Source organism: Solanum verrucosum, unplaced genomic scaffold (assembly GCF_900185275.1).
Source record: "Solanum verrucosum unplaced genomic scaffold, falcon-dt-bn FXZP01000170.1, whole genome shotgun sequence".
Classification (NCBI taxonomy): domain Eukaryota; kingdom Viridiplantae; phylum Streptophyta; class Magnoliopsida; order Solanales; family Solanaceae; genus Solanum; species Solanum verrucosum.
The window spans coordinates 1,612,532-1,636,141 of record NW_026020395.1 but is presented as its reverse complement, the minus strand read 5'-3'; the positions used below and the strand labels follow the sequence as shown (position 1 = coordinate 1,636,141).

General features: G+C 27.9%; 2 protein-coding genes across 2 annotated transcripts; one reads left to right on the top strand and one right to left on the bottom strand.

The window, feature by feature from the left end:
* Positions 1-11,725: 11,725 nt before the first annotated feature.
* LOC125839226 (seipin-2-like) lies at positions 11,726-13,935 on the bottom strand. Its single transcript, XM_049518195.1, has 2 exons — positions 13,030-13,935; positions 11,726-12,211 (listed from the first exon to the last, which is right to left on the bottom strand). Exons 1-2 carry the CDS (start codon positions 13,933-13,935, stop codon positions 11,726-11,728), a joined length of 1,392 nt encoding a protein of 463 aa, XP_049374152.1.
* Positions 13,936-17,494: 3,559 nt separating this feature from the next.
* LOC125839185 (protein trichome birefringence-like 41) lies at positions 17,495-21,832 on the top strand. The gene is made up of 5 exons (XM_049518157.1): positions 17,495-17,845; positions 19,045-19,216; positions 20,537-20,712; positions 20,821-20,979; positions 21,515-21,832. Exons 1-5 carry the CDS (start codon positions 17,553-17,555, stop codon positions 21,807-21,809), a joined length of 1,095 nt encoding a protein of 364 aa, XP_049374114.1. The 5' UTR covers positions 17,495-17,552; the 3' UTR covers positions 21,810-21,832.
* The last annotated feature ends 1,778 nt before the right edge of the window (positions 21,833-23,610 follow it).

Below are 23,610 nucleotides of genomic sequence, written 5' to 3'. Positions count from 1 at the left end.
AATCTATTTCCCTGTAATTGTTCCCTTCTTTTAAGTTACACAAAGAAAAGCAAAAAATACATACATATTAGTATGTGGACATGAATTTATCAAGACAATCAGGAGTGCAAGAGCTAGAATTGCCTATGATAATTGCATTTCCTTCCTATTCTCGAGGATTTCAGTAATACTTTGCTTCTGTTATTGTTATGTTATATTGTTATTGTATTTGAGATTAGAACCTCCTAAAATGACTAATATACTTGAGTTTTGACTCCCAAATATCATGTTTTTGGAAGCAAATATATTTTCAAAGATAAAATCTGATCTAAATTAAAGGGGGAAACTTGAAGCTAATTTGTTAAGTCTTTAGCTATATTTTGTGAGAAATACCCAAGAAATAATAAAGTTTTAGTTGAAATATATTCTCCTTGCTACTACTTACTGAATCCAGAATGAATTTTGTTGTCAACTAAAAGTAAAGTTCACAAATCTTCCAAGTAAAAGAGAATGCAGAATGTTCATATGATACAGTACTAATTAAGAAGATGAAGACGTAGTATCTTGTAACAGACTTCAGTATTAATGGTACAGTGCCTACATCTATTAACAAACTTCATTATTAACGTTGCAATCCTCTAATGCAATTTTATTTCGAGTTCTGTGATATTTGGTATTTGAAGAGGTAAGTGTTATAGATATCAAACATTATGCACATTATAATAATGTATTTTGCCCATAATTAACTTGTATATTTTCTATCAACCTATTTGAGCAAAAGAATGATTTCGTTAAGTAACTGAAACCTTTGACTAACAACACATTGTGTAAAATGAATGAATAGTACTCACGAGCTATAATGTTCGAATTCTTTAAAAATATAAATAGATACATGTCGGATTTTTACATCAAAAATAATCTTTGCTTAATTACCACTAATATAATTTTTAGAGGAAATTAAAATTCTTTGTAAATATCCCTAAATTTTATAATTATACCGGAGATATAATATTAGACGGCAACTAGCCAGAGCTCTCAAAGTCTATTCTTCTTATTTTTATGGAAGTTATTTCTCTCTTTTATATGAAAAAAGATTTCTATAAATAGTACAAACTTATCATCTTAAACTAAATTATATATATGTATATGTATATATACCAAAATATCTTTTAATCTTGTGATCTTAAAGATATCACGTGGAAAGTCAAATTTAAAATATAATAAAAAACAAAGAAATATTCTTTAATGTTTCAAAACAAACAAAAAAAGTAAGGCAAAATAAATTAAAAAATATCATATAATTTTTTAAATGAAACTTATAATAATTCTATTATTTATTACTAAAAAAATGGGTTCCTCATATTTGGACCACAAAGTAAAGATTAGCGTCACAAAAAAGAACGTATGCACACATTTTTGGATAATGTTATTGCATTCAATCATTATCCATAATATACAAACTCCTTATATAAGAACGTTTACATAAGGAGATGCAACAACAATAATCATAATAAAATAAAGATTCTAAAAATACATTTCTTTGAACATATGAATTCTGAATTTTATCATCATATTTTATTCTTTTGGGACTTTTTTATTATTTCAAAAACAATTATAATCCCTCTCCCTGCTAAGTCCGATAAAATATCAAAAAAAAAAAAATCTTATCCAAATCCATAAATCATTTGGTAGAGTATGTTGAAAGACAGTTCAGGAAGGGATAATGTTTTTTATATATATACTTGACGTAAGCTTGGATGTATTTGGTAATTTTTGATGTGTTAGGATTAGGAAAAATTAATTATTTTTAGACTTGTTTGGTTTAGGTATTTGTGTTTATGTTATAATTTGAAGAGGACTAGGAGAATCCCAAAAATTAAAATCTTTTCAACCCCATCAAGTAAAATATACACCAAATTTGTGACACAATTTGGTGTGATTTTTTGTGCTTTTTGCAATTGAAATAAAAAAAAAATAACCAGCCAATAGCACAATAAAATATAATACTCTCTATGTTTTAATTTCCTAGTTGCTTTATCTTAAAAAAGATCCTAAAATAATAATTACTTTAGGAATTCAAGCTTGAAGTTGGCTATTGTTAGTATTAAAGAAGAATGCACAATATTTAAGCGAAAATAGAGCAATATGTTATTGAAAAAAATTTAGATTAACTTAATAAAGTACACTTTATATTTATTATATTTTTAATAGATTTAAAATAACCTAAAACGATAATTAAAATAGGACTAAGCAGTAATTGGTTGCATTGTCATATGTGATTCTCCGCTCAATTTTCATTGTCATTGTTTCGGGATAAGTTTTAGTTAATCCAAAATGTTTTGGGATTACTAATATTTTAATTTTAGTCTGTATATCCTTCATAAAATATAAGATTAAGATGGAATGTGTACGTACCAGACAAAATCATCTTATTCAACCGTAGGGGTGGTAATGGGACGGTGCGGGGTGGCAGCAGGGGCCGAGAGGGTTGAGCTTAATCTAAAAAAAAATATTATTCTCCCTCGTCGCATAACAATTTTTTTTATTTTCAATCTGCCTCACTCCGCTCCGCATAGATCCATAAACCTGATCCGCATCAATAGTTAATATTCCCTTAACCTACATTGGCTTTACCCATATTTGGAATATTTTATGAGGTATAACCATGCATTTACGTATATTAAATACTTAGTCTAGATCTAAATTAATATGATTATAATCTACAAATAAAAAATTTGAATACATTAACGATGAGCGAGGATAACATATTTTTTCTATTTTTTCTTGGAGTGTGGTGTGTGGATCTTGTAGAGTAATAATTTTGGGGACAAAGTAGGAGCTTTTGACTTAAATAATGCATTATTTAAATCAATTTGAATATTCGGCAGCTCAAACCTAAAATCATTGCTCATTAGAGTAGTAGATCTAGATAGGCGGACAATCTCCTGGAGAGAGTGATATGCATAGATTAGGTGAATAGGAATGCAACTCTGTAGTCGCTTGCTGGAAAGACTGGGACTAGATTGATAGAGTACAAGGTATTTGCACTTTAGTATATATATTTTAAATACTAATTGAAATTTCCTTAATAGTTAGTTGTCAACTTTTTTAGTAATTCTTATACACATATTTTAAAAATTTACTGTTTTTTTTTTTTTTTTTTAAACCGTGGTTTCCGGGCATCGCTTTGCGAACCCGACTAGCTGTACCCACCGGGTCCCGTTGTTTCAAGGTGGGTCCACCACGGTTAGTTCCACGGGGCCCTGGAGACGCGGCCGGTTTGTAATGCCTCCAGTGGCCCTGCTGGGGCTCGAACCGGCGACCTGAAGGACTTTGTCCCAGGCCTTTACCAGCTGAGCTACCCCTCAGGGTTAAAATGCCCCCATGCAGGAGCTAGAAAAAAAAATATATATTTCAAAATTTACTGTTTTCTAAAAGAGTAATTGATTTTATTAATAATTAAAAGTTGTACACAAAAGTTGTAGACAATTAAATTTGTTGTTACTTTCTACTTCTTAATTTGTTTAATTTATTTCAATTTGAAATTAATTACGTTTTAACATTGATTTTGTAAAATTGTCTTCAATTCTTTGAGGTGTCATCTTAGACATTTCAATATCAAATTAATTAGATTATCGAATAATTAAATGTACAATGACATGTTTTAACGTTGAATATTTTCTAAAGCATAACCATCACTACTATAACATTGATTTAGACCTATTTTTGTGATTATACAAATAAAAAATAATACTTTATTTGACATATTCAATTAGGTGAAATCTTATTTCAATTTTTAAATACTTCGAGGATAATTTTGATATTTTGTGTAATAACTGACTTAGTTGAAAATGTTTTCAAAACTATAATCAATAACAAGTTACCTAAACATTTGTGGTGTAATGCAGTGTACATCAATTTATATATGTTTATTCATGTATTATAAAATATACAAAATGTTATACGTTTATCAATTAAAAAAAATCATCAAATTATAATTAACTATCATTTTAAGAAGCTAGGAGTATAAAATATAAATAAAAAATTATTAAATAGGCAAAAGATTTCATTGTAAAATTTTGACTTTAGCTCTTTCATTTTATTGAGTCGTCCCTTTTTTAATATAAACATTCGTTTGTGAATCTTATATATATAGTAGTGCTTTTTTAATATTATTTGAATTTAACCAGGATAATGTTTTTCGTTTCTAGTAGGTATTTTCCTAATTATAAATAAGAACGATAGTCAATACTATTTATTTTAGGAAGGGACGAATTAGAAGTGTGTTTGTTTGTTTGTTTGTTTTTTTGGGTCAAGTGGTGATGGAGAAACTGGCTCTGGTACAATTTGTCATGCTTCAAAAATGAACGTGATGTTACTTGTCCGCAATTGATCAAAGGGAAATTGAAGTTTTAGTCTTACAAAGACTTACCCAAAAAGTTAAGCATAAGAAGTCTCTTTAAAACCGCCACCAGAGTTTTCCAAAACGGGGAATTTGGTATGTTTTCATTTTTTGTAAGTTGACGTCTAAATAGGAAAGAATTAGTAGTTGAGTTTAACAAGGAATAATGTTTTTCCTTTCTAGTATGCATTTCTTCTTATTATAAATAAGAACGAAGGGGCGAATTAGAAGTGTGTTTGTTTTCTTCTTTTCTGGGGTTTGAGCCCCTACTCTCGTCTGGTGTATCCGACGCACCACCACCTTGAGAATAGTTTTCCAACACACTCACTCAACATCCTCAACAATGTATCCTGAAACAAGGGAGTTGCTACATACTCATTGATGACACAAGTATTCTTTTGTGATAGTCTTCATTGATGACACCAGAACCGAGGAAGATCATGATTGACACTTGAGGATTGTGTTTCAGAGACTGAGGGAAGAGATTAAGTTGTATGTCAAGCTCTCGAAGTATGAGTTTTGGCTTTATTCTGTAGACACGTGTGTCCAAAGAGGGTATCCGACCAAGATTGACAAGGTCTACTTCAATTATCGAGATTCAGAGTTTACATCATAGTGATGGATAAGTTATCTCATATACATGGTGGGATAAGTTATCTCAGAATAGCTAACCTTAGGATAAGTAATCCTGGGATAACTTGTTTCCAACTAAACGACAAGTCACATGAACTAATTAAGATAACCGGGAATGCAAGAGCTAGAAATTAGAATTGCCAATGGTAATTGCATTTCCTTCCTATTCTCGGCCATTTCAGTAATATAAGGAGATGCAACAACAATAATCCTAAAAAAATTAAGATTCTAAAAATACATTTTTTCAACATAAATTCTGATTTTTTTATCATATGATATTTTATTCTTTTGGCCACTTTTTATATTTTCAAAAACAATAATAATCCTTCTCTTTGCTAAAAATCAGAGTCCGACAAAATATCAAAGAAAAATTATTAATCAAATCCATAAATCATTTGGTAGAGTATGCTGAAAGACAGTTCGGAAGGGATAATGTTTTGTTTTTTTTAGAATATTTGACGTAAGCTTGGATGTATTTGATAATTTTTTATGTGTTTGGATTAGGAAATATGAATTATTTTTAGACTTGTTTGGTTTAGGTAACTTAATTTTGTGTTTGTGTTATAATTTGAAAAGGACTAGGAGAATCCCAAAAATGTAATTAAAACCTTTTCAGCCCCATCAAGCAAAATATACACCAAATTTGTGACATAATTAATTTGGTTTGATTTTTTGCAATTGAAATGTTCCATTTTCCTAGTTGCTTTATCTTAAAAAAGAATATCCTAAAATAATTATTACTTTAGGAATTCAAGCTTGAAGTTGGCTATTGTTAGTATTAAAGAAGAATGCACAATATTTAAGCGAAAATAGAGCAATATGTTGTTGAAAAAAAATAGATTAACTTAACAAATTATATTGTATATTTATTATATTTTTACTAGATTTAAAATAATTAAAACGACAATTAAAATAAGACCTAAGCAGTAATTAATTACATTGGCATATGTGATTCTCAGCTCAATTTTCATTGTCATTGTTTCAGGATAACTTTTAGTTAATAAAAGATCTTGTTGGGATTACTAATATTTTAATTTTAGTCTATATATCCTTCATAAAATATAAGAATAAGATGGAATATGTGTACGTACCAAACAAAATCATCTTATTCGTTAGTCAATATTTTCTTAACCTACATTGGCTTTACCCATAGTTGGAATATTTTATGAGGTATACGGTATACCCATGCATTTACATATATTAAATACTTAGTAATTCTAGATCTAAATTAATATGAATATAATCTACAAATAGAAAAATTGAATACATAAGCGATTAGCGAGGATAAGATATTTTTTCTTGGAGTGTGGTGTGTGGATCTTGTAGAGTAATAATTTTGGGCACAAAGTATAGGAGCTTTTGACTTAAATAATCTATCTATATATAAAAGGAGAAGAAAAAATGACACATGTCAACACCACAAATTTTCAGTATTTTAAATAATTTTAAATACTTAATAATTAAATAAATAAATATAGACACATATAAATAATTAGAGTTAGAACGACACATGTCAGCACCACAAAAAATAGGATTTTTAAATAATGAAAATTATTAATTACATGTAATAGGATTAAATAATAAAACCAACTATTTGTAATTATCTTAAATTCGAAATTAAAATATTAAATTTATTTATTAAAGAATTACTTAAAATCAACGTGATATAATCATTTTATAATTTTCAAAATTTATATAAGATAATAACTAAAATTTTTAACTATCTAAAACTGAAAAACAAAAAATAAACATTGCAAAACATGAGTGTGATTATTAATTTTAAATTATTTTTAAAAAAAAAAAACTGTTCCATGTTAGTCAGTGGATAATTTTAAGGAACAATTCAATTAGTGGATAATTTAAAGAAATAATTTCAAATTTAAAATAATTATAAAATCTAAAAATAATAATAAAACTTACAAAATTAACTAATAATAATAATAATAATATTAATATTTTTTCAGAAATGTTTCAAATGACAGTCACACATAAAATTATTTTTCCAGTATCAATTTTCAATGTAAAATTCCCCAAAAAAATTTGAAAATATTTAAAATATACAAAACTACATTTTTTTTATTTTTTTATTTTTTAAGTTGAATTGATCCTAATCCTTATCTGATTGATGATTTTTGAATTTCAAATTGATGACAACTTCTTATCAACGGTTTATTAACTTCTTATAATGAATGACTTCTTACTGCATTACAATTATCCTATAAATAAACTATCCCACTTTTTCTAAACCAACCCCACCCACTTCTTCTCCAAAAGCCTACCGAAATTACTATACCCTGATGTATCCATTCCGCTGTCAGTCTTATTTTCAGGTGTTTTCCTTCAAATTTTATTCAAATTTTGTTCAGTTCTTTAGATGATTTATGTATTTTTTTCGCTTATGTATAACATTATTTTAAGTCATCATCTATTATTTTGGATTTTATAGTTGATTGCAAAAATAAAAGTGTGGTCATTAGTGATGTTTAAGTCATATAATATATCCTTATATCCTTCTGATATGCATAGATTTTATTTTTTTAATCTTCTATAATTACGTTTTAATTATTTTAAAAATATTTTTGCAAGGTTTAAATTTAATTGGCATGCGTATTTTATGGAGTATCAAATATTTATGATGCTTAATTGTTAATAGGAGTCCTGACGTGTGATTTAATAATAATAATCAGACCTTCATTATTTATGAAAAATTCATCTTTAATAATCTTCTATATATATATTTATATATAATAGGAGAAGTAAAAGTACCACATGTCAGAACCACAAAAATTTTCAATTATTTAATTAAAAAATGAAAATTAAAAAAATTAAAAACTAAAAAATTAAATTACAAATTACAAATCAGTTAAATTTAAAAACGTTTTTTTTTATAAAAAAAAACTACATATACTATTTAACATAATATTTTTAAAGATAGTTACCATAGTCAATATAACTCTTTTTTATTTTTTTATTTTTTAAAAGATAACTAATTGTGCATGTGGCTAAAGTTTATGTTATTTTGGACTCTGATTTTTATCATAATTAGAATACTTATCTCTATTGATTGAAGTTTATTAATTATTTTAAAAATAATAAAGAAGCAATTGAAAAACAAACCAAAACTAGACATTAATATGACTCCACTACGTACTACTTTCTCACTCAAAATCCAAATATTTAGAGTAAAATATTCAAATGAAAAAAATAACAAAAAAAATACAATAAACTTAAAAATAACCAATTTCTAATAGTATATACTTATTAATAAAAATAGCTTAAAAAGTAGAAAGAAAACAACTGTCAATCCAAAAAAAAAGAAAAAAAAGAGGAAGATAAAACGAGGATCCTTGAAAAATGCACAAAATCAACTACCTAACAAATTAATTTAAAATTTAAAATTCAAAAAATAACTAACCTTATCTTTAATAATAATCTAAATTTTATAAGAACGTCTTTGAAAAAAAATACAATTCTTAACTTCATCATTCATACCTTCTTAAAATCATCTCTTCAAAAATAGGATTTCAGACATGTGTTAAGAAAAAATAACATCCAAACAAAAATATAATTGTACTCACTAAGATCATAAAAGAAAGAGTTAATATATTAATTTATTGTATGTTTATATATGCCCTCTATCTAAATTGTTTGGTCTACAATTATTTTTTATGATTGAAATTTGAAGGGATCACCACCTCTCCAATGCGACGAGGAAGAAAAAGAAACTGATGATAGAGAAATGGATGAATTATGAATAATTTCATACCAGTGAATCATGTATGTCATCTTTCAATATTTTAAGTATATAAATTACTACTATGATAATTAGTTCGTTCATATGCTATTTTCTATTATAATCTAGCCCTTTTCTATTCATTTTTAAAGTAAATATTAAAATGATCCATTTTATGTGATTTATTAGTTCAATTGGTATTTAAATTTAGGTTAAAGTTCCTAATTTATGTTTATTAAAATTAATTTACGTGTATGGGTAAATTTAACTAAACAAAAATATTTTGTTTGAAATAATTTTTATAGTTGTAAATTGAAACTATAAAAAATAAATTTTATTTTAAAAACTATTTAGATAGGATAATATTTGCTTAAAATTAGTTAATTAAATTAGTGTTAAGTGTTATTTTTTTAATTTTTGAATTTGAATTGGAAGTTACATATTGATCTTCTAAAATTTGAATTGAAGATAAAATTGAATTTCAATTGATTCTTATTTAAGGAGGTTGCATGTACGCTCAATTATTTTTATTTCAATCGTGCAAATTATTAATAAATCAATAAAAATAAATATGACAATTTAATTTTAAAATCGTGAACAATTTAATGAAAATAAAAACGTGAAACAAAAAAATTATTTGATACTTACATGATTTGTTGTCGATCTATTCATATAGATTTGATTATTGGAATGAAGGTGAGTACGTTTCATTAATAGTTTTAATATTATCCGCGCATCGCGTGGACACATATACTAACATATTAGTTAATCATTGTGCTTTTATATATTAATTTTATTGGTCAATTTGAAATTTAAGATGTTTATATAAACTTTACCCATAATATATTTTGATATTTTAGACTTTCAATTATTACACTATAGTAGTGATGACATTAATAAGAAGTTTATTGCAAGAGTATCTCTGTAATACTGATTTTTTGCAATAATTATTTCTTCACCCTCTTTTCTTTCTAATTAATTGTTTGCCTGCTATTATTTTTGTACGTTGTTTAAATAAGATATTTTCATCTGTTACATTTTTTTCCCCATCATATTTCACTGTTTGACAGGTATTAGGTAATATTTTGTACTAAGGTTACATTATATATATATCAACTAACCGTGTAACGTGCGGGCACGTATACTAGTGCATTATTTAAAGCAGTTTGAATATTGGGCGGTTCAACCCTAAAGCCATTGCTCATTAGAGTAGTAGATCTAGGATAGGCGATCAACCTTCTGGAGAGAGTGATATGTATAGACTAGGTGAGTAGGGATGCAACTCTGTAATCGCTTGCTGGAAAGACTGGAACTAAATTGATATAGCACAGGGTATCTGCACTTTAATATATATATTTTTAATACTAATTGAAACTTCCTTAATAGCTTGTTGTCAACCTTTTTAGCAATTCTTATACACATATTTTCAAAATTTACTATTTTCTAAAAGCGTAATTGATTTTATTAATAATTAAAAATTGTAGACAATTAAATGTGTTGTTACTTTGTACTTCTTAATTTGTCTAATTTATTTCAATTTAAAATTAATCACTACATTGGTTTAAAATTGTCTTCAATTCTTTGAGGTGTTATCTTAGACATTTCAAACTCAAATTAATTAGATTATCAAATAATTAAATGTAAAATGACATGTTTTAACGTTGAATATTTTCTAAAGCGTAACAATCACTACTATAATATTGATTTAGACCTATTTTTGTAATTACACAAATAAAAAATGATACTCTATTTGGAATATTCAATTAGGTGAATATCTTATTTCAATTTTTAAATACTTCTAGGATAATTTTGATAAATTTGTGTAATAACTGACTTAGCTGAAAATGTTTTCAAAATTATATCAATAACAAGTTACCTAAACATTTGTGGTGTAATGCAGTGTACATCAATTTATATATGTTCATTCATGTATTTTAAATATACAAAAAATGTTATACGTCTATCAATTGAAAAAAAATAATTAATTATCAAATTGTAATTAACTATCATTTTAAGAAGTTAGGAGTATAAAATATAAATAAAAAATTATTAAATAAGCGTAAGATTTCATTTTAAAAACCTTAACTTGAGCTCATTCATTTTATTGAATCGTCCCTTTTTTGATATAAACATTATTTTTTGTCAAGTCAAAGCCACTTTCATATATTCTTGTTGATTTTGTAAAAACGATTTAGTTGAAAATTAGTGCCCAACAAATGCTCTATTTCATGTAAAATTGGAAGTGATCATATCAAACATGTCTTAGTTTCAGTATGATATTGCATGAAAAAAGTGGTATTGTATATTCACAAAAGAAATTCAAAACGGGATTTGAATAAACTCTCGCGTGCTCTTTATCTCCATTGCTATCTGAATATCAAGTATAAAAATCTCAAAATTATGATCATTATTTTTTTGTAATATCATAAGCTAATTATTCTTTATGAATTATTCACAAAGATAATATTATTTCATAAGTCTTGCTCGTAATATCATAATATTTGTTTCACACATCAAGCTTGTCCGTGAAAATATCTTAATGAATTTTCTTTCAGTTTTGTTTATTTGTTGGCCTATGTTAACCTGAGATAAAATAAATATTTATTTTCTTTGTCAAATTTTTTTAGTATAAATTTAATTGAGTAATCTAATTAATTCTAACGCCTTAAATTAAATGATTTTATTAATGTAAAACAAAATTTCGACTTTCATAAAAATTGACTAACCTTTTGAGATTATAAGATATATACAAATGCTTTGAAATAATATTATTTGTTTACTTACCGAAAAATAAAAATAAAACTAAAAACCGACAAAACTTTTAGAGAAATGTTTCATACCAAACACATCCATAAAATATAACACTTCCATTTATTCATTCAAACTTGACAACAAGAAATACTACAAAGAGAGTCAACAATGATACTAAATGCATTCTTGAACAATAAATTATTGTATCTTATACTAAGATCAATGTCCTACCATGAAATTTTGTTCTTTTGGACATTTTTTTTATTTCCAAGAACACTCATAATCCTTCTTCCAGGTAAAATCAAGGTTCGACAAAATATCAAAGAAAAACTCAGTTGACTCAGAAAGGCGAAAATCCCAATCCACACAAAAACAGTTCTTCTCCAAATCCATATGATTTTTTTAATTTGTGGCAACTCTGTTTCCACATGTAATGTTGCTGAATAAATTTCTGGTATACCAGCACCTTCTGGTTGATACTCTGCTCTTTTTTCAATAACAACTTTAAAACATGCTGTTGGCTCAAAACCTTCTGTGAAATCATTTATAACAAGTTTAAGATTTTGTACTTCTGATTGAAATCCAGTAACAAGTGGAATTGATTTGATTGCTGTTTCGACTAATCGAATTGGTTGTGATTTGAATTTCAACATGCTTGGATAGCTTGAAGTTGCTGTTACTTTGCCATTTGATGATAAACAGTCCACCCTTACCTTTTAAGTACAGAAGTTATTAGTACAAAAAAGATCTAATTATGCAAAAATAAGGATTAGTTTCATGAATTTTTAGTAAACTTTAGGGTCGTTTGATAGCTGGTTAGAGTTATGCTGATATTAATTATGACATGATTTAATTATGGAGATATTAGTTTCTTCTATAATATCAAACAAGTATTTATTTAGTTATTGTACATTACGTACTCGTTATAATAGTGCAATCATGATTTCATTTTGTCTCATTAAAGTTATTAAAGGTTATCCATTGTAATATTAAAATCACAAAAACTTTATTCATTGAAATGGAGTTGTTAATATATATATATATATAAATATCCTTTTCTTTAACCAAAAAAAAAAAAGTTACTTAAAAATGTAGGTCTCTAGTCCTGTCATTATAGTAAGTAAAATCTAGTAATTCTATTGTTATGGTCACTACAATAAAACTACGTGTAGCGACAATAAATAAGGGACACTAAAGTCTTTATCATCATTAGTTAATTATTATTGGATCTAATGTCGCTATAAACTTTTGGACATTCGCAAAGAGATAATTGATCGTATCCTAGTAGATGTATCAGTCCATAACCACGAATCCTAAAGGTTATGTGATTAAGAATCCTGCCTTTAGATCCACACAGTGAATCAGGTACTCGTACTTGAGTCTAAACAACATGGGTAGGTACGATTCATTTTGAGACTTTTACTATTATAGTTGATACATTTCGGGACTTTACTATTAGTTGATAAAGATCAATGACCATACGTGAGATTAACTCGAAAATATCCCAAAATTAATTAACTTAAAAAAATACCTGGAAAATCCCAAGCTTCCTGTTGTACTCAGATTCTGGCATGGCTAATGAAACAGTAAGCTGCAACTTGTGATTATATGGTATGGGCCTGTCTTCAATTTTGGGCTTTGAAATCAATGGATTAGAAAGCCCATTAGATGCAAAAGGTGCAAAAGCAACTGGGCTTGTTTTTGTATAATCAAAATTCAAGGCCTTTGTAGTCTCAATTGGTTCTTCCAATAAACGTCTCAAAGTAAGCCCACTTACTACAAAGCCCATTACCAAAAGCCCAACTAGCAGAAAACAAACATAAGCAGCCCAAAACAAAGCCCAACAAAACCTTACTGACAACTTTAACAAAGATTTTTGGGCCTTAATTTGGTTGAATACAAAAGACATCATTTTTGACCAAGATTTTGTACCAAGATTAATTAGTTGCTTTTTAAAATTGTTTTTGGCATAGGTTAGTGTGTTAAATGGTAATGTCAATACCATTATCCAAAAGTTCATCAAGAAAATTGGAAATGTGAAAAGTTTTACTAGGATATTCATTTGAATTCCGAAAAGTTTGAGCATTGTTATTGCTAAAAATGAAGTGAAATCGAACGAATTAAAATGCTCTTTACTTGTCTCGATACCAAAGTTCCTAGACGTTCCACATGCTAATTTGTCATCGAGAAGGACTGATTTTCCTTTGCTTCTCCTTTTTTCGCAAGCGGTCACCTCATCGGTCCATGAACTTAAGCTAGAGCTTGAAAATGCTTCTTGAGTTTTTCGGCCCAATAAGACTTTTTCAGCTCCAAGTAACAAAGAATATTTCACCAAATTTGTGACATAATTTGGTGATTTTTTGCAATCATATTCAAGAAATTTACCACTATCATGTCTGCCAACAACATTTTCAACAATTATTGGTTGTTCATCCATGGATGTGATTGAAAAAGATTAATTCAAGAATTGGATAGTGGGAAAAAGGAAGAAGAAGATAGGTGACAAAGAGGACTTCCCTGTGAAAATAGTTAATGAAAGCAAGAGGCCTATTTTATAAGGAATTTTTTTTTCTTGGAATGCTAAACAATTGGAGGGTTCACATTGGTAGATTATTTGCTCATTGCATTAGCCAATAGCACAGTAAAAAAAAATACTCCATCCGTTTAAAAAAGAATGACCTAGTTTGACTTGGAATGGAGTTTAAGAAAAAAAAAACTTTTTAATCTTGTGGTTCTAAATTAAAGTTATGTCAAATGTACCAAACTACTCTTTAATCTTGTGGCCTTAAACATGACACGTGAAAAGTTGAAATTAAAGTGTTGCCAAAAAAGGAAAGGGGTCTTTTTTTTAAAACAAACTAAAAATTGAGTCATTCTTTTTTGAAACAAAGTGAGTATATATTACTTCCTCCATCCCATTTTAAGTTTTAACTATAGTTTCATCTCAAAATATTATCCCAAAATAATTACTCCCTCCGTTTTAAAAAGAGTGACCTAGTTTGATTTGACACAGAGTTTTAGAAAATAAAGAAGATTTTTGAATTTTGTGATCCTAAATTAAAGTTATGTCAAATGTACTAAATTACCCTTCAATCTTGTGGCTTTAAACATGTCACGTGGAAAGCTGAAATTAAAATATTACCAAAAAAAGAAAGAGATCATTCTTTTTTAAACAGACTAAAAAGGAAAGGAGATCATTTTTTTTTAAACGGATGGCGTACCATTTTAGAAATTCAGGATTAAAGCTGGTTGTTGTTTCCAGCTACCTCCTTAATAGTACTCCCTCCTCATCATTAGCTGATCAGTATATTATAAATAGTTGTCATAATTAATTTTTTCTTATATTACTCTTCCAATTGATTTTTTTTAAGTATACACATTTATTTATAAAATTTTGGAAAAAAAAAATTAGGGATGAATTAGTAAAATTATCTTCTTATTTATAATTTCTTAAGCACCATGTAAAATGAAAAGTGATCACTTAATATGAAACGTAAGAAGTATTAAAGAAGAATGCACAGTATTTAAGAAGAATAAGCCAATTTACTTTTATTAGATAAGGTTAACTTAATAAACTATATCTAGTACTTCTTTCATTCATATTTTCTTGCCACTTTTAAGTTTTAACATATATAAAAAAATCCACTTATTTTATCCTAACATTAATTACTTATTATCATCAAATTGTTTTTCTGCCTAAGACTATACATAAATTATTATAGATATTGTAGTAATATTAGTATTTATTCTTAAAATACATTCAGAGTTTAAAATAAACAAGTAAAAATGAAAGACTTAGTATTTATTGTTTTTTTAACCGATATGAAATGAATAAAAACGATCATTTAAACAGGACAAAAGGAGTAATTGGTTGAATTGTCATCTGATTTCTGTGATTCTCAGCTCAACTTTTGCTTCAGGATAACTGATGCTGCAGTGTGTCACACATATCAATATCCTTGATTAACTAATTCCATCTAAGATTCCAAAATTAAATGGAAAAAACAAATAAAAATTAAAGAAACAAGAACACAGATCACTTACATTAAAAAGCTAAAATTGACTAACTAAATTGGAAAAAAAAAATGAGTTAGTAATCTCGTCATAAGATTTTGAAAATAATATATAAATGTGACATTTATATTCTTTAATTTTAGATATGTACAATTAGACACTTAAATTTGTATAAAATTGAACAAGTAGACTGTAGACACACATATCTTCTATAACATATTATAATATGTGTCCTATACGACATTATATTTTACAAATCAACTCGAATATATCTCACACGAATTGCCACATTTATAATCTAAGTGTATTGCAAATATACTACACACTAGTTATAATTTAAGAAGACGAGCTTTGAAGCAAAATAAAGTTTTCTCTATGTGATCTACAAATCATGAGTTTGAGTCGTGGAATAACTCACTAATACTTACATCAAGATATATGTTATATATCTATATCCCACCCCATAAATATGTGACCCTCACTTGAATCTCACGCAAACATTAATGCTTAGTACACTGAGCTCTCCGGTCATATGAGTGTCAAATGAAAACATTTCAATTTAATAGTATTAACACTTGTAATTTTTAATATAGGCCAAATTATGTCAAGACATTTTATGGAATGGGCACGCATATCCAGAGAAATTGTGACTCCGCATCTCAATCTTCTTTTTTGTATTTTATGGCTGCATGGGAATCCATTACCACCTCAACAACTGGAACAAGAATATGTACCGTACCTAACATTAAATTTTATTCAAAATATTACACAATATAATTAATGATAAAAATATAAAAATAAAAGCAAAAAAGAATGGTTTATGTTGTGTCACAGAAAAACCATTGCCATGTAAATAATTGGTAAAAGGAATGGAATGTCAATTTCTTCTTTAGTCAGAGATTTCGTGTTTGAAGTCGGCTTTGTTAGAAAGAAAAATAGGAAAAAATCTGAATAAATTAGAATTTGATTATTTTTTCTCAACTTGTTAAATTAACTGAACTTAGGGTCCATTAGAAAAGTTAGTCCAGAAAAGGCCCAATATCATGACCATGGGCCTTATCCACTAAACTGGCCCATGGCGATTCCTAGTAAATTATTGTCTCAAAGATGGTAAAAGATTAGTTTAAGGGTACCAAAATTTAATCAAAATGGGTGTTTACACAAAACCAACAAATAAAAGATGTGTGCTAATATGTTAGTTTTATTTTAAAGTTTTAATCATTGAGATTAAATTATTTGATTTGATATAATTATCCGTAGGCAAAAATATTTATCACTCTTTGCATTTTTCTGTGTCTTAGGGATTCAAAAGTACCATGTTTACAAAAAGATATAATCATTTTATAGTCCAAAGAGTGTGAACAGAAGAAACAGAGGTTTTTTATCACCCCTTTGAACACAACATAATATATGTATAGTTAATAGGAGATTAAATTTAAGATTAAACTTTTTCTAAATGTAATCGATTATATAAATTCTCATTTCTTTCCTTTATAATGGAGACGTACCTTATTATTAATTCTATAAATACCAATCACTAGATAATTGACCAAATATATATTTTATATTAAAATAAACCAAAACATCTTATTCCTAAAGTATGGTCCCCAATTGATGACATTCCCTAAAAATAGAAACTTTTGAGATATATGTACTTTAGTCCCTCAAATATTGAATTAATTTCTTTTGATCCTTGTGCTCTTCAAAATCAAGTATGTGTGCTTCTGATCTCTTCAAATATTTTCTAATTTGATTTCTATTTTTACTTGTTATTTTTGATAAATTAAGAAAGGAAGATTATTTTTTTTCCTATTACATCCTCAATTTATTAATATTGGGTTAATATCTTTGAAAAATATAGTGAGTCTCTATATTTGAAACCTGTCAATTAATAAGAATAAAATAATAATTTCACCATATTTTTTTAAAATACCACGGATAATGTATATAAATAGTAGCCTCTTTTTTATTTTAATTTCTTTTTAACTTCTGTTTCTTCTGTTTTTCTCTCTAAAATAGTTTGAAATCTTCAAAGCTATAATGATGAGAGCGATAGGCTTGCGGAGCGGCTGGACATTTTTCACACTATTAATTTGTAGTCTCATAAGTCTTTTAGTTCTTCTTCTGCGCCACACAACTGCGGCGCAATCGCACAAGAAAAACTGCAATTTATTCAGAGGAAGTTGGATCGAGGATGAAACTAATAATTATCCTCTTTATAATTCAACTCATTGTCCTTTTATTGAACATGAATTCAATTGCCAGAGGAATGGTCGTCCAGATAAAGATTACCTTAAATATAGATGGAAGCCTCATGGTTGTTCCTTAACAAGGTACTCGCTTTCTGTCTCAATTTAACTGTCTTACTTTCCTTCTTAATCTGTTCCAAATAGTGTTTCTTTCTATGCTTCGTAAGTTTCTCAATTCCAACAAGTTTAAGACCACAAAAATGAATATACAATACATTTGTAATTTAAGATCATAAAATTCAAAAATCTCATTTTATTACTTAAATTCTGTGTCCAATCAAAGTAATACACTTAAAAATTAAAATAATAGGAGTCTTTATTGCCCTCTATCTCTAATGCTTGTTACTCCATGTGTTAAAATTATTTTAGTGTAAATTTACGTTATATATAATGATATTATATACTATAAATAATTTTGTGTTGCAATATGTGAACCTCCATATTAAGTCTAATAATATGATAGACTTAGAAAGTAACTTTATAAGAGCATGTGTTTGGCTAAGTTTTTAAGTTGGTCAAATTAACTTATCGAAGTATATGATAAATATAAAGTCACTACAAGCAAAGTGTGAATTATATAGGGATTTTCCTAGGAATTAGTATGAAAATTCACAAGAAACTTATTTTCCTGCAAATTTTCATACTAATCCCCAGAAAAATCCCCATGTAATTCACCCTTTTCTTATAGTGAGTGTTTATAAGTTAAAATCGATCAAACGTCATAATTTGGTCCCAGACTTATAAGTTTTCATAATCTTCCTTAAAAAAAAATGTTTAAAGAGAATCTTTTATTTTATTAAAGAGAGAAGAAGATGGAGGTCATGTGAGCTGTAGAATTAATTTTTCAAAGAGTTAATAATATAGTGAAACCTGACTAGTCCAGAAAAGTGGCCGGGTTAATCATATTTTGAAAGACCACTATGCAATATCTTTGCCTTTTACCTTGTAGTAATTGGTTAATTCACTTTTCTCTTTTCGCTCCCAAAGAGTTTTATATATCGAGTATCATGTTCAAATGAATCTGATATTGATACTCTACATGTATCTCAATAGACGACTTAGCTATAAGTTATACATCTTATTAAGTGTCTTATTGGGCTAAGTCTACACTCGCCAAACACATAAAGTTGACGATCTAATATCACTATAAGAGGTAGTTAAAAAGTTCATGTATTTCTAACTTAACTAAAGAAATGATGACAACTCTTAGTGGATTCTTCAAAAAGATGGTTACTTTTTTGTCTTTATATATATTACTATATATTTATATACATTATATACAGATTTGATGGAGGAGCATTTTTAAAGAAATTCAAAGGAAAAAGCATAATGTTTGTGGGAGATTCTCTTAGCAGAAATCAGTGGCTGTCACTTGTATGCCTTCTTTACACATCACAGCCTAAGGCCAATTATAATACAACAAGAGTTGGTGATGTCTCTATTTTCACCTTTTTGGTAAATTCCCTTTTTCATTTTTTTCCCTAAATATTCACTTGCACCATATAATAAGAAAAAAAAATAAAAAAATGATCGTACATGTTATGTATAGATATGTATATCAAAAATATATTATGTATATTTAGTATATACTGGGTACATATTATAAACAAAATCATCCAAAGACATTAGACTGCAGTTTTTCCTTAATTTATTAACTCCGTCCTTCCTAAATTTAATCCAATTCGTCCACTTAACACCTTATTTGTCCCTATACATTTATAATAACAAATCCACTTGTGATAGTGAAGGATTTGGCTGGACTATCAAATATTCATTAATCAACAGTGTCTAGACATGACTAATTACTGTGAATCTTATCTAAATACAAACATACAATTAGCTCTATCTTAAGTGTGGGGGGTCCTCAAATGTGAAATTGACTGAAAATGAACTTAAGTAACCCATATAGGTTGTCTTCCTATAGTGACATATGAACAATTGGTTCACGTATATATCTTATCTAATTGTTACATTTTTATATATATAAAAAATTATCAGTTTGTTATTTATGAACCACATGCCTAGTGTTATAGCCACTCATGGATTAAATTATTTGTTAGAAGTTAGAACTGTTACTATCTCAACGGATTTCATTTATGTTTCCTCGACAATTATACGTCAAAGTATTTTGTCAATATTATCGGTGATATTCGAATTCAAGACCTCAACGACGAACGTATCAATAATTGAATGAAACTGTTAGAGAGAAGACACTCTTTCCTTTTTAAAAAAAATTAATTTGTTTTAGCTTTTTGCATATTTCCCATAAAATAATTATATGCAAATTTCTATGATAATCTCCATCTTTAATAAGAAATCTTGAATTTAAGATTCGAAAAATAACTGCTTTGATAGCAATAAGGAAGTGTTTTATTCCAGGAGTGTGATTTTTTTATGCTAAGAAGTTTCTTTATGAAAGCTATGCTTTATGCCTCACAATTTCTCTATGTTTCATGTTTAATTTATGTCATGGTATTCAATTCATGTAGGGATATATGATCTGCTCTGTCAAGTTAAGGCATAAAGTGTCGATCCACCCCACCAAGGTTTGGGGTGTGACAAATACAAATTCAGATTAGTCGGTCTTTAAAATATAGATTCCAAAGACCGGATAAAAATACAAAAAATAATTGATAACATGAGACATTAATAATTAACCTATCACATACTATACAAGCTCACCCTTTTCATGGTTTTTTTTAACTTCTTTTCTTTCTATTCTTCCTCTAAGTTAACATCAAAACCTAAAATTTATAAAAGTCCACCTTTTTTCAGGATTTTGGAGTTCAAGTGATGTTAGACCGGAGTGTATATTTAGTGGATGTTGTGATGGAAAAAAAGGGAAGAATATTAAAATTAGACTCAATTGAAGGTGGTAAATTATGGAAAGGAATTGACATGCTCATTTTCAACACTTGGCATTGGTGGAATCGTAGAGGAATTTCTCAACCGTTAGTACACATAACTTTTCACATAATAAGTAGTAGTAATTCGCTTATAATTATTATTAATAAGTTTGCCAAGATTTCACAATTTTTTGTTTTTTATAATCTTTGTAGATGGGATTATATTAAAGTAGGAGGCAAATATTACAAAGATATGAATCGTATGGTTGCTTTTGAGAAAGCGTTGCTTACATGGGCTAAGTGGATCGACACCAACATTATTCCTTCAAAACAATTGGTCTTTTTTCAAGGAATTTCACCATCACATTACAAGTAAGAGTAATTAGAACACACACCAATTTTTTTAATCTTCTTTTCCATGATTGTGGTATTTGGATTAGCTTTTGTATACCTCGACTAATCCCACGGGATATCAGCCACCTCCCACCAACAACATGTGAGTTTTGAAACTGAGACCTCAAGATTTTCAACCACTTTATTGACCACTAGGCCACACCCAAGGGGACAAACACACACCAATTTAATTTGCTAATGATAGGAAAAAAATGGCAAATTACTATTTTTTAGATAGGTAATCAAGCTTTAGTCAGTATTTCAAAAATATTCGATGTTTAGCTACTTTTTAATGGATAAATGAAATTTTGTAGAAAAAAAAAACAATGTTAGTCAAAACATGGAAAAATTTCAAGAATTTTTTACTGAAGTTTGAACATTTATTAATTCGAATTTCAATACTTCTACTTCATGAATCTTATTCAGGCAGAGTACTTTGAAACCTCATGCAAGCCATCTATGGCATTCAAATTTTAAATTCGTCTCTCTTTTTTTCTTTCGTGTTATATAACAGTGGTACCGAATGGGGTCAACCAGGCATAAAATCGTGCTCGGGGCAGACGCTACCGCTAAACGGATCGACGTATCCGGCAGGTCTACCACCATCATTGACAGTGCAAAAAAATGTATTACGAACAATTAAAAAGGAAGTGACATTGCTTGATGTGACCAATCTTTCGTTATTACGTAAAGATGGACATCCTTCAATTTATGGAATGAATGGAAGAAAAGGAATGGATTGTAGTCATTGGTGCCTAGCAGGAGTTCCTGATACTTGGAATGAATTATTATATAATCTTGTTATTTGATTGTCATATATATTTGGAATAAGAGTCTGAAAAATACCCCAACTTTGGTTGGATTTGCTGTTGCGATACTAAACTTTCATAAGGATCTATTACCTCCCTAGACTATTTAATATCATATTTTTTACCCCCCTGAACTATTTAATAGTATATTTTAAAGGTATATATGTGCCCACGTGGACACATTACTATTTATAATTTTGCATTATTTTTTATGTCCACGTGGAAAAATATATATGTTTAAAATACGGTATTAAATAGTCTAGGGAGGTAATAGGTCATGAAAGTTTAGTATCGCAACAACAAATCCGACAAAATTGGATATTTTTCAGACCCTTATCCCTATATATTTTGTACCTTGTTAGATGATGTAATTCTTCAAACACTTGAACGATTATATGAAACTATCGAAAACGAAAAGAAATAATCATTATTTTACTTAACTATCCAACTTCTTTTATCATATTTTCTAAATTTTCCTACCATTTGAAAAAATTACACAATTCTCTCTTCTATTCTCGGATACATCACCATGTATCGAGACATACGAGATGTATGAGGATGTTGAGTGATGTAACCGAAATCGAAACTCGATATATCGGAATGTTTTGGAATGTATCCGGATTCCACCAAATTTAAGATATTTTTGTAATTTGAAAAAGAATAAGAATAAGATGTAATCAGTTCTTAACACGATGAGATTTGTGTAAAATTTCCAACTTAAACGCTGGAATATAAAACTTTGTAACTATAAATGATTAGATTTTAAACAGAAGTAAAACACGTAAATTGAAGCAAAGGAAGTTAATTGCAAGACAATTGTTCTTTTATTTGTTGCACCTTAAATATCATATGAATTACAAAAATTAGTTTTTAAGAACTAAAATACGTAAATTGAAATGGGGGAATTAAGTGCAAGTCAATCATTCTTTTATTGCACCATGAATATCATATAGTATATATATATTATAAAAATAGGAAAGGAAATAGTTGTACTAATAAGAAAAAGATGATTGCTAAGGCAATTTCCTAATGAGGCAACCTTTGGAAATGGACTAGAAGTCATATGGATAATAGTCCAAGATCATCAACCCCATAGAATTTCTCATTTTTTGGCACATTATCTCATTCACTGTTCTTTTTAGTATACATAGGGTAAGGGATGATCGAGAATTCTTTCAGAAATAATCTCTCTAGCTCCGAAATAGAGGTAATAAAATTTGTGTATTTCTATCCTTTCTCAAACTCCATTTTTCTAAGATTATATTGGTATTATGTTGTTCTTGTATAGGGTAAAGGGATGAGAAGGTTGAATATTGTAATAAATACACGCAAACAAGGTGAAATATTAGCTATCCAACTTCTTTGATTATATACCGAGTTCAAAACTGAAAGACACATTTTTAAAAGTTATGGTCCTTACACATATTGTTTGTCATAATATTTGTGTGGTTTAATATTAAACATTTTAGACTATTTGTGTGCCTAAACAAACTTGTTAATAAGGATAAAATGAAATGTTTAAGCTAAATTATTTTTAATTTTTTTTTAAAATTATTCTTTTTAAAATATACTAAAAAAGAAAATAAGATCACATAAACTAAAACAAAAGAACTATTGGCAAATAAGCATGTCCTTGGTCCAAAATCTCTTAGCAAACTCGAGGGTTCCGTTCTCGGATATTATCAATTTTGTTAAGAGATTGTAACACCAAGCCTATCCAGCAAAATCCTTTACTGCCGCACCACCTCTCTATCGGTGATTAGGATATCATCACCTAACAGGACGTAATCAGCAAAAGGGT